The sequence below is a fragment of the Oryctolagus cuniculus genome, chromosome 5, assembly GCF_964237555.1.
Source record: "Oryctolagus cuniculus chromosome 5, mOryCun1.1, whole genome shotgun sequence".
In the NCBI taxonomy this organism is placed as follows: domain Eukaryota; kingdom Metazoa; phylum Chordata; class Mammalia; order Lagomorpha; family Leporidae; genus Oryctolagus; species Oryctolagus cuniculus.
The window spans coordinates 151783064-151795554 of NC_091436.1; the positions used below are offsets into that span (position 1 = coordinate 151783064).

Sequence of the window (12491 nt, forward strand, 5' to 3'; positions counted from 1 at the left end):
AGCCCCTAAGACAACCAACCTAACCACCACTGTCCCAACAATATGTCAAAAACTGTGCTTTCAGGGTAACTCCACTATTTCTTGGGAGTTACTACCGTTTAGGCTAATTCACGCTAGGGACAGACCAAGGACCTACCCCTTTCCTTTCTCCATCTCCATCACTGGTTCCTACTCTACCCCGTAGTGCTGGCTGGTGTGCCTTAGAGTCTCTGTCCTAGACTAATTCTCAATCTCTCTCTCTCTCTTTCTCTCTCTCTCTCTCTCTCTCTGTCACTCTCTCTCTGCCTTTCAAATAAACAAAAAAATCTTTTTAAAAAAGATAATAGTTTCCCCATTTCTCAAAGAATGAAACCAAACTCCTTACCCGGGCTGGCAAAGCCAAGCGCATCCAGCCCCTGCTCACTCATTAGCCACATCGAGAATCAGTTCTGGCATCAGTTCCCTGCTCTGTGCACAGCACCTCTGAGTGCTCTTCCGGATTCCAGTAACACCGGTCTTCCCACGCAGAGTTCCTCTTGCTAGGAGTGCTTCTCAGCCCCTCTCTTCCTCTAATGCTCATGCATGCTGTCAGTTTTGGTCCAAACCCCGCATGCTAAGCAAGGTTTTCCCTGGCCCTCCACGTTGAGTTTACCAGAAGTCCTGATAGAACCCACACTGTTCATTCATAGCACTCATCACAAGCAAAGCTGAATAAGCATCTGTGCAATCGTGTTTTTCACGTCTGTCTCTGATATGGAGGTTCCCTGAAGCTAAGCATCAACATCTCTCTTTTTTTGTACTCCCAGAGCCAAATACAGTGCTTGGAATATATTTGTTGAAAGGATGAAGAATAACCAGAATACATAATTATTTTACAGAAATATAGCTGAGGTCCTGAAAGAAAAGAATTAATTTCTCCTAAAGACCCAAAAATGTGGGGAATAGAGCTTTGATTTAAATTCTAAACCCAGATATTAAAAAATTATGACCACCAGCATTTAGAGAAGTTAAATTAGAGGAAAATATAAAACTATGTTTTATTTGATTTTGATTTGTTTCATTTTACTTCCTGACACTGTAAAATTATTTTGCATCTTACATGATAGAAGGGTATACTCTCTGATGAAAGATATCAGTTGGCTTGGGTAAGGGATTTGTGGATTCCAGTAAACACTTATAGGGGATGATAGGGGAAATAAGAGGGGGTCAACGGGTTAAGGAAAGTAATTATCCGGCTATGATAATTACTTGGAGAGTAACAATATAAAATAATGGAGAGCAGTGCTGGGGCCATGAATTTGTAGGAGAATTTAAGCCTTGTGCAAGCAGGGAATAATATTTGTCATATGATTTATCCTCAACAATTACTTGTGAAATTAGTGACTTCATGAACTAATGAATGAAAGAGATGTAAAAGAATGGACAGTGTTGGAGCCGGCGCTGTGGCATAGTGGGTAAAGCCGCCACCTGCAGTGCCAGCACCCCATATGGGCACCGGTTCAAGTCCCGGCTGCTCCACTTCCAATTCAGCTCTCTGCTGTGGCTGGGACAGCAGTAGAAGATGGCCCAAGTCCTTGGGCCCCTGCGCCTACATGGGAGACCAGAAAGAAGCTCCTGGCTCCTGGCTTCGGATCAGCGAAGCTCTGGCCGTTGCGACCATCTGGGGAGTGAACCAGGGATGGAAGACCTCTCTCTCTGTCTCTACCTCTCTCTGTAACTCTGTCTTTCAAATAAATAAAATAAATCTTGAAAGAAAAAAGAAAAGGACTGAAAGACTGAATAAGTGGGGCAGGTGTTATATGGAAGACATGGAAAAGGCTGTGTTGTATGAGTCTCCCCCCCAACACACACCCACCATCTAGAGGTAAGGAGGGGGGTTACCTGCTGCTCATGTCACGCGCACTGACAGAGGCTTCCTGAGATTACCCAAAGACTTGAAGAGCTCACAGACTCACACTTGACCAAGCCATACCAGCTTCCTGCCAGAGAAGTAATTGCGTGAACCCTGGGGTGTAGACCTGACAATAGGGATATTAAAAAAAAATGCTCCTGCCCCAAAACAGCGGCATAACAGGAGTGAGAATGCTGGCAATCTGAGCTCTGCCCTTATCCAGGGAATGGCAGCCAAACAGCCCCGGGACGGGGCAGGGCAGGTTAGACGGCCACTAGAGAGTCCCCCACGAAGGGAGCCTGCGCTCAGTGGGAGTCAGCTCTAAGGTTTGCTCCACCTAGACAGTAGGTTCATCTTGCTCCAGCAGAGAAAGAAACAGTAGCTCTGGGGCCGGCACTGTGGCTCAGCAGGTTAACGCCCTGGCCTGAAGCGCCGGCACCCCATATGGGCGCCAGTTCGAGACCTGGCTGCTCCACTTCCAATCCAGTTCTCTGCTATGGCCTGGGAAAGCAGTAGAAGATGGCCCAAGTCCTCGGGCCCCTGCACCCACTTGGGAGACTGGGAAGAAGCTCCTGGCTCCTGGCTTTGGATCGGCACAGCTCCGGCTGTTGCGGCCATCTGGGGAGTGAACCAGTGGATAGAAGACTTCATTCTCTCTCTGCCTCTCCTCTCTCTGTGTAACTCTGACTTTGAAATAAAATAAATCTTTAAAAAAAAAAAAAAAAGAAACGAAACAGTAGATCTGGAGATTAAAAGGTAGCAGGAAGGGAAGGGGCGAGCAGGGATCTGGCTCTGGGCCTGCCAAAGATCGATGTCATGCAGGCATCTGAACTCCAAAGTCTTATGTTCAGTTAATGGATGAATACTGGTGGCTGAGGGACTACGTTGGAGACTTGATCTAAGTGTGACAACTGAGAGGCGGGAGGTCTTCAGGTCACTGGGGGCTGGTGCTCGGAGGGGAGTTCTCAGGAACGAGTGGTTGTAGGCTTGGTGTGCTTCCTGCATCTCTCTCTCTGCTTCCTGGTTCACCATGTGATCACTCCTGCACACACACGCCCCCCACCACCACCATTGCAAGCTGCACAGGCTGAATACTTTGGAGTAATTTCTATGCCTTTCTTTCTTTTATTATATCATCTGCAGTCAGCTCAGATGTTGATATATAATACCAAGCCCATCTCTTCCTTCTCTAACCTACCACAAACCAGCATCATATCACCATTTTTTGTTCCCACACTGGCCTCTCTGTAGTCTCTTTCCCCTAGAGTGATCCACTTAAACATAAATTAGACTATTACCTCTGCCAAAGTCCCTCAGCGGTTCCCACTCTTCTCAAATTAACTTCCAAATCCTTGCTATAACTTACAAGGTCCTGTGTCTGCAGATTACAGAGCCTTCCTAAGGCTTTGCAAAGATCCTTTCGACAAAGCTGTCTTGTTGTGCTGGGGGGAATGTCTTTTTAAAAAATGATTTACTGGGGCTGGTGCCGTGGCTCACTTGGCTAATCTTCCACCTGCGGCACCAGCATCCCATATGGGAGCCGGGTTCTAGTTCCGGTGCTCCTCTTCCAGTCCAGCTCTCTGCTGTGGCCCTGGAAGGCAGTGGAGGATGGCCCAGGTGCTTGGGCCCCTGCACCCGCACGGGAGACCAGGAAGAAGCACCTGGCTCCTGGCTTTGGATTGGTGCAGCACATCGGCCGTGGTGGCCATTTGGGGGGTGAACGAACGGAAGGAAGACCTTTCTGTCTCTCTCTCTCTCTCACTGTCTAACTCCGCCTAATATTAAAAAAAAGATTTACCAAATATTTTCTCAAAGAAATGTCTCTCTCAATATATGTAATGTTTCTGAAAGGGTTATTTCATCACTAAAGTTTATTTTTTTAAAGATTTATTTATTTACTTGAAAATCACAGTTACACAGAGAGAGAAGGAGAGGCAGAGAGAGAGAGAGGTTTTCCATTCGCTGGTTCACTCCCCAGTTGGCCACAACAGCTAGAGCTGTGCCAATCCAAATCCAGGAGCCAGGAGCTTCTTCCAGGTCTCTCACATGGGTGCAGGAGCCCAAGGACTTGGGCCATCCTATGATGCTTTCCCAGGCCACAGCAGAGAGCTGGTTTGGAAGTGGAGCAGCCAGGAGTCAAAATGGTGCCTATATGGGATGCTGGCAGTGCAGGCAGCAGCTTTACCAATTATACCACAGCACCAGCTCCTGAAGTTCTTAATTAAATGAAAATAAGCAGCCAGTTATTTCCAGAATACCCAATGCCCAAGTCAAACCCCTCCCTTCTGTGAAGACTCTCCTTGTCTGCTGCCCTCCTACTCTACCCCAGCACATCCTGTAGAACACATGCTTCTCCTTGGGTCCCCTTAGTTCCGTGTTCAGACAGAGAGCAATTGCAAGTCCATAAAAGCTGCGTGTGCCTTGTATTACTACTGTGGAAGAGACAATAAACCTATTAGCTCATGTTCTTAAACTATGTTCATATACTATAGTCAATCTAAGACTCCCTTATTTCATGTTAGTGACTGAAATTGGGATATGTCTTCCAAAACTGATACACTGAAAAAGCATACTATCATCATGGTTTCCTCTTTCTTGGTGGTACAGAGAATGCTATCTTTTATTAAACATACAGCAAGGGACTGGCATTGTGGCATATCAGGTAAAGCTGCCGCCTGTGACCCCAGCATCCCAATGAGTGCTGGTTCATGTGCCAGATGCTCCACTTCTGATCCGGCTCCCTGGTAATGGTCTGCAAAAAGCAGTGGGAGATGACCCAAGTGCTTGGGTCCCTGCTAACCACGTAGGAGATCTAGATAATGCTCCTTGCTCCTGGCTTCCACCTGGCCTAGTTCTGGCCATTGCCAGCCATGTAGGGGAGTGAAAAAGCAGGTAGAAGACTTCTCTTTCTCTCTTTCTCTTTCTCTTTCTCTTCCTCTTCCTCTTCCTCTTCTTCTTCCTCTAACACTGACATTCAAATAATCTTTAAAAAACACATAAATATAACCACATAAATCTTGTCTATGTTCCCCATTTTAAATTAGAAAAAATGAGTATATCATTCCATATTACCTCTATTATTTTGCCACATTAAACTTAATAAAAAACCAGTAAACTTTCAGTGATTTGAGAATCGTCATAGCTTCCTCACTATCAAGTTGCAGATTTCGTTTGCATGAAGATACTCCAGGGCCAGCATTGTGGCTTAGCGGGTTAAGCCTCCACCGGCAAAGCAGGCATCACATATGGGTGCCAGTTTGTGTCCCCTTGCACCAGTTCCAATCCAGCTCCCTGCTAATGCCTCCAGGAAAGCAGCTGATGATGACCCAATGCTTGGGCCCCTCCCATCCATATTGGAGCAGAAAAAGCTCCTAGACTCTGGCTTTGGCCCTGCCCAGGCCTAGCCAGGCCAGCCATTTGGAGAGTAAATCAGAAGCCAGAAGATCTCTCTGCCTCTCCCTTTCTGTAGCTCTGCCTTTCAAATAAATAAATTAATTAAAAAAAAAAAAGAAAATACTCCAGAAACTGCATAGCATGATACACGTTTTGAAATTTTTTTAAAGATTTATTTATTTGAGTTAGAGAGAGAGAGAGAGAGAGAGGTCTTCCATCTACTGGTTCACTCCCCAATTGGTGGCAACGGCCAGAGCTGTGCCGATCAGAAGCCAGGAGTTTCCTCCAGACCTCCTACGCTGGTGCAGGGGCCCAAGGACTTGGGCCATCTTCCACTGCTTTCCCAGGCCACAGCAGAGAGCTGACTTGGGCCATCTTCCACTGCTTTCCCAGGCCACAGCAGAGAGCTGGATGGGAAGTGGAGCAGCCAGGTCTCGAACTGGCGCCCATATGGGATGCCAGCGCTGCAGGCGGCCGCTTTATCCTCTACTCCACAGCGCCGGCCCTATGCTTTTTCATTTTGACATTTACCAATTATCTCAAGGGAACAATCGGCACTTCACGCAGACCTAATCCCATCAAAGGCCTAAGGGCCGAACTCCCCGACTCCCCCCCCCCCCCCGCCCCCCCATGTATATACAGGTACAGGTCAAGTGCAGTATGCAAACTCCATTGGCCAAGGGACACAAGGGCGCGCCGGAAGACACCTTCGGGCATGCGCAGGAAGTACTGCGCATGCGCCCCCCCGCGCGAAGTTGTGCGCAGGCGCTGCACGCGACGGCCGCAGCCGCGGGTCGTGGGTAGCGCAGTGGGAACTCGGCCGTCAGCGTCCGGCATGAAGCGCCGGGGTCTGGCTCCCGTCTCGTCGCTCCAGTGCCATGGCATGCTTGCGGAGCCTGTCCTGGCGGACCTCATGCACCCTGGTCTTGGGGCTGGCTCCGGTGTCCCGCCACGTTGTCTACTGCGGCCGCACGGCCGACCTTCTCGGACGGAGCCGGGCCGCTCCGCTGTGCGCGCCCCGCCGGCTCCGCGCGGCAGGTACGGCTTCCCGCTAGCGGCTTCGGGGTCGCCGCTGGGGTGGCAGCGGCCACTGTGCTCCCGGTCAGCCATGGGGCCGCGCGCGGGGTCCCCGCGCGGGTGTAGGACGGCGCGCGGTGTCCGTGCGCGGGTTCGCGAGCCTCGCCCCGCGTCGGGTCGCCTCACGCAGGTGCCCGGGGCGGGCGGTATGTGTCCCCGGCTGGGAGGCAGCTGTGCGCTCTGCCCTGCCGGCTGCTGACCCGCGCAGCCCTCTGTCCTCTCCCCCACTGCCCTTGGCTGCTGCGAGCCTCGTGACCGCGATAGGAACAGCTCCGTGTTCGCTCTGTGCACTGGTTATTTCATAAGCGTTCGCTATGAAGTCTGTAGAGAAGACGCGAAATCTGGTTCTCGGCTTTCTCAAATGTATCTACTAATATAACGCATGGGGAGAGCCTGTTTAAATCGTGCAAGAAAAGATGAGACATTTTCTTGCAATCTTGATTTAATGGGTATGTATCCACGTGGCACTAAAATGTCAACGGGAAGAGGATGGTCGGAATGCATAAATAATTCTAATGCCTCACCGTTGCTTTAAAAAGCCACTCCCTGTGAAACCTAAGATAATCGTCTGCAGATATTAAAATGCTGCTTTTGGCCCTGCAGGTGAAATACATCGATTTAGAACCTCCGATGCCTCTCAAGCCACCTTAGCCAGCGTGTCCCCGGTGTTCACTGTGGTGAGTGCGTTTCGGAATTTGCAGAAAATATTTTGCACACGTTCCCCAGGTCGCTCTGTTGGCCGAGATACCGGCTTTTTGCTGGGTAGTGAATCATGACCGGTCGCGTTGTGCGTGGTGCTTTGCCAGTGACCCGAGCGCCTGCCAGACGGGCCTCAGCAGTGCGGACCATGGAGCGTTGGAAATTCTAGCCCAGGTCCTTGCAGTCGCCCTCAGCTGCCTACTTGATCACTCAAGCTTTTCCCGGGAGTCTGTGTAGACGCCTTCGAGCCTTTACCCACACAGGGGCTTGAACCTGCGCTCTGCAGGAAGTTAAGCCTCTTGAGGGCAGCACGGTGTGCTTGAAGGTCGTGAGCTCTAGAACTTTCTCTAAATGGTTCAGGAAAAAAAAAAAGCCTGAATAAAACAATGTGAATTTCACACATGTATGTGTGTGTGTGTGTGTGTCTCTCTCTCTCTCTCTCTTTTTAACCCCTAAAGGGAGAGAGAAGGCACTTTGGGGGCAAGATGCTTCCAGGTGGAGGTTATATAGCAGTTGATTGTACTTTTCTTGCAACTTCTTTTGTGGGCATTTAATTGTGGTTGCTCTGAGCCATACAATCTCAGTTCTGTCTGTTATATTAATTAGGTGAACTTGGGCAAGTTATGATAACATCCTCATGCATTGGTTTTCTTATATATAGATTAGGAAGAGCCTGTCTGATAGAATTATTGTGAGGATGAAAGTAATTTATACTTGTAAAATCCTTAATAGTACCATGCATACTTTAAACATCCAGTATTTGTAGTCGTCTTAATTATTTAAGCTTGTGAACATGAGAAATTTTCTTTGTAAATTATACAAAGCAACCACCAGAATTACATGTAAAAAGTATGGCTTTTATTCACTTCTTGGAAGAGTTAGCAGTTTAGTTGAACAAAATATTTCAGATGAGATTATTGTTTACCAAAAACACTTAGGAGAATCAGCTGATGCTGTTTGGAAACTGAGCCCATTACAAAGTAAACAATTTAAAAAGCCATAACTTGTATGATCTTTTTTAAAATATCAAAAAAATTCCATAAAATACTGAGATGCAGATATTTTTTAATATGTATAGTTAGTAACTTGAGAGACAGCAAAGAAGTATGTATATCATGTTTTATAGGAAAACATCTTTTTTTTTTTTTTATAAAGATTTTGCTTATTTATTTGAGAGGTAGAGTTACAGACAGATGGAGAGACAGAGAAAGGTCTTCCTTCTGTTGATTCACTCCCTACATGGCTACAATAGCTGGAGCTGTGCCAATCTGAAGCCAGGAGCCAGATGCTTCTTCCGGGTCTCCCATGCAGGTGCAGGGACCCAAGGATGTGAGCCATTTTCCACTGCTTTCCTAGGGCATAACAGAGCCGGGACTAGAACTGGTGCCGCAGGCGAGGATTAACTCACTGTGCCACGGCCCTGCAGCTTAGGAAAACATCTTAAAGATATTTAGGGGCTGGCCTTGTGGCGCTGTGGGTTAACGCCCTGGCCTGAAACGACGGCATCCCATATGGGTGCCAGTTCGAGACCTGGCTGCTTCACTTCCATTCCAGCTCTCTGCTATGGCCTGGGAAAGCTGTAGAAAATGGCCCAAGTCCTTGGGCCCTGCACCTGCTTGGGAGACCAGAAAGAAGCTCCTGGCTCCTGGCTTCAGATTGGCTCAGCTCCAGCTGTTTCCGCCATCTGGGGAGTGAACCAACAGATGAAAGACTGTCTCTCTCTCTCCTTCTCTCCTCTCTATGAAACTCTGACTTTCGAATAAATAAATCTTTAAAAAAAAATTTAGTATTTGGTTTTCTCTAAAATTTCTCATTTCATATGATTAAAATATTTTATTTTACGTATCTTTACTTCCCAATTTTCTGCATGGATATAAGCATTTGTGAAATAAATTTAAAAAGCTCATCTGTGTTATGCAAATAAAATTTCAATGTAAATTCCCTTTAACATTCATGTTTTGTAATTACGTGTTCATGTTGATTAACTTTGCTAATGAAAGGCAAGCTAAAATTTGTGTTGTAGGTTTTCACTGTGTTATTGATGTAGTGTATGTTTGTTTCCGTGGTAATAACAGATGACCTGTATTGTACTACACCTATAGGTCTTAATGAAGAAAATGCATATTTAGTAGTAATTAGCACACCCCAGCACATAGGTTCAGTAAATAATTGGCAACTTGGATAACCTTTCAGAAATCCCCCCCCCCCCCCCAGAAAATAGGTGCGTTTTTTTTCTGCATCTCCCAGCTATCAGAGACCTTTTCTATAAATCTTTATTGATTCTGTAGTGCCCACCAGAGTGACATCTTAGCCTCAGGTAGACATTCAGATTTGTAAGACTGGCCACTGTTTGTCCCAGTCTACTCAAAAGTTTAAAGGACAGGGAGTATAAGCAGTACAGCATAGGTATATACTCTTTTTTTTTTTTTTTAAGACTTATTTTATTCATTTGAAAGAGTTACAGAGAGAGGTAGAGACAGAGAGAGAGAGATCCTCCATCTGCTGGGTCACTCCCCAGATGGCCGCTATGGCTGGAGCTGTGCTGATCCGAAGCCAGGAGCTTCTTATGGGTCTCCCATGTAGGCGCAGGGGCCCAAGGACTTGAGCCATCTGCTGCTGCTGTCCCAGACCACAGCAGACAGCTGGATCTGGAAGAGGAGCAGCTGGGACTAGAACCGGTCTCCCATATGGGATGCCGGCGCTTCTGGCCAGGGCATTAACCTGCTGCGGCACAGCACTGGCCCCAGGTATATACTCTTGATGGCTTCTGTGTCCTCTGAGTGACAGCTCAGATCCCCCAAGATGGGTGTGAGATCCACCTGGGCTTAGAAGCCCTTGCCGTATAGTGTCAGTGTCTCTTCAGTCTGTCTCAGAGGCACAGCTTCCTTGGTCTCATGAGGTACATGGCAGCTGCTCTCAGGAGAGGGCAGAGCTGTAGCTTCCCGCCTGGAGCCTGTATCTCATTCATACTCTGTCTAGTGCAGTCCACCAGTGAGTGGTCACTTTTACTGTAAGCAGTGTTACCTAGTAGGACACCTGGTTCTCCATCAGATTTCTAGACAAACCAGAACAGAAAAAGTTAATGCAGGTCAGATTTGTCCTCGCAAAGAATAAAAGGATTTATATAACCCTTAAGTTTGACCTAAAGAAAGTTACGGTTTATTTCTGTGTTTCAAAATTTTGGAGCTGTTGGTCATAATACCACATACTTATGGTATACTAATTTGAGATAAAATAATATTTTGTTTCTATCTACAGACAAAATTTGACAAAGAGGGAAATGTTACTTCTTTTGGTAAGTATATTTTTTTTCCTTCTGAATTACTTTTTTAATCAGTGAATGAGTGAACCTGATGGAAATCAGGAAATTGTAGCATTTTGATAGAAAAGTCTTTGTGCAAGTGTGTTGAAGATCCTTCTTCCCAGAGTGCCCATCAGCCTGATTGGAACTGGCAGCACTCAGACTGGCAGAAGCCCCTTTTGCTCTAAGAGGATATTGAAGACAGTGTGGCGTGTGGGACTGGAGCCCAGGAACACGTCCTTTCCCCCTTTGGTTTCTCTTCTGTGTGTCTCCCATTCCCTGCCCTCCTCCCCAGGTTCATTCCCCTGAAGCCTGTTTAAGGCAGAGTCCCCTGCTACCACTGCCATTGATGTGAGTGACGAAAGATGGGGAGGGACCCAGGACTGCATGGCAGTCACATGGGCTCCGCCACTGAGTGCTGTCTGTGGACAGCTATGCAGCGTCACTTTACTGTGTGGCTTCAGATTATTCCAGTCTCAGGCCTCCCTCACTTTCCAGCCCTGTGTTCCCGTTCCTGCCGATGCCAAGGTCTCTGTAGGGTATTTCCTGTGGTTTTCACTCTTCAGGTTGTTCTGTTGCAGCCCTGTCACTGGCGCGGCTCGACAGTACTTACAGAGACTATCATCAGTTTAATGTCTTCATTTTCTCTCATCTGTTACATGTTCTGTTAATTTTCAGGTGGGAAAATCTGGAGTGAGAACTGATCTAATGTTGTCATTTTACATAGTCCAGGAACAAGGAAATTTGAACTCACCTGTTCACATATTTATGGTCTTGAAGATAATATTGTGAGAAAAAGTTAAAAATGTATTTGTATACAGTTCATATTCAAGAAAGGTGACCTGTCTGAAGAGCTAGAAATGGCTCTTGTAGGTTGTCCTGATCCCCCAGGGGCCTTGTGGGTACAGAGAAATTTTATGATCTCTGCAGAAGAAGGGGAAGGAATAACTAGAGTTAGCCTGAACTTTTTTTTTAGGTAAAAGTGACTCTACAGCTTTTGTTTCTGTTGGTAATAGAAAATCGTCTTGATGGTGGTGGGAAACTACATAAAGATCTAAACCTTTTAATTTGTTAGTTTTGCCTACTCTTTTTCTTTTATAGAAAGGAAGAAAACTGAATTATACCAAGAGTTGGGTCTTCAAGCCAGAGATCTGAGATTCCAGCACGTCATGAGCATCACAACCAGAAACAATAGGATTATTATGAGGATGGAGGTAATGGCGTCGTGTTTATCCATAGTTCTCCACTTAAGAAGTTACTTCTTAGCTATCGTGATCAATTTCTTCATTGAAAGTACTTTGAGGATAAAAAAAAATACCTTTGTGGAACACAGAATATTTTACCATTTGGTATAAGTAGAACTCATTTTAAATGGGTTACATACATGTGCTTAACAGGCATAACACTGCTTTGTTTTATGTTGGAAAAGCTCTGACTGTGGTCTTCATTCTCTTTGAATTTAGTCTCTAGTGTCTGAAATTATAAGAGAATACTGATTTACATTAGGTGTATTTTCAGTGGAATACAGTTATATGTAATGAACGTTTTCCAAATAGTCAAGAACGCTTTCCAAATAGCCATCAAATTTCATAACCATTAATTTAAATCTTGATTTTTATATTTTCTTTTTCCCTGCTGACTCAGAGCTGTATATGTGTAATTTAAAAGATTTTTTTGCACCGAAATAAACTTTTTATTCCATTTTCTGCAAACTCTTTGAAGTACCCTCAGATATCAACTTTGCCTCATGATTCAGAGTTAATGCAAACATCTGTTATTTTGGTGGGTTGAGAAATAGATAAGGAGACACCAGTCTCAATGCTGTTGGCCTTGTGGTGGGTGTGGACTTGAATTTCCTTTTTCAAAGATTTACTTTATTATTTATCTGAAACAGAGTTAGAGATCTTCCATCTGCTGGTTCGCTCCCCAAATGGCTGCAACAGCCAGGGCTGGGCCAGGCTGAAGCTGGGAGTCTAGAGCTTCTTCTGGGTCTCCCATGTGGGTGCAGGGACGCAAGCACTTGGGCCATAGTCCGCTGCTTTCCCGGGAGCATTAGTAGGGAGTTAGATAAGAAGTGGAACAACCAGGTCTCAAATTGGTGCCCATATGGGATGCCAGTGTTGTAGATGGCAGATGTACCTGCTATACCAC

At 46.2% G+C, this 12491-nt stretch overlaps 1 protein-coding gene across 3 annotated transcripts in view; it reads left to right on the forward strand.

The window, feature by feature from the left end:
• Positions 1–6008: 6008 nt before the first annotated feature.
• MRS2 (magnesium transporter MRS2) overlaps positions 6009–12491 on the forward strand; it is a 37110-nt gene continuing 30627 nt past the window's right edge. For 2 of the 3 annotated variants that reach the window (XR_011388778.1, XR_007923038.2), the window contains exons 1-4: positions 6009–6301; positions 6944–7017; positions 10298–10334; positions 11442–11554. Coding sequence is in view for 1 of the 3 variants with exons in the window: in XM_002714158.5 (XP_002714204.3) it covers positions 6142–6301; positions 6944–7017; positions 10298–10334; positions 11442–11554 (384 nt within the window). In the remaining 2 variants the exon portion in view is untranslated. The remainder of the gene's footprint in view (positions 6302–6943; positions 7018–10297; positions 10335–11441; positions 11555–12491) is intronic. The other variant, XM_002714158.5, reaches the window with a different exon arrangement.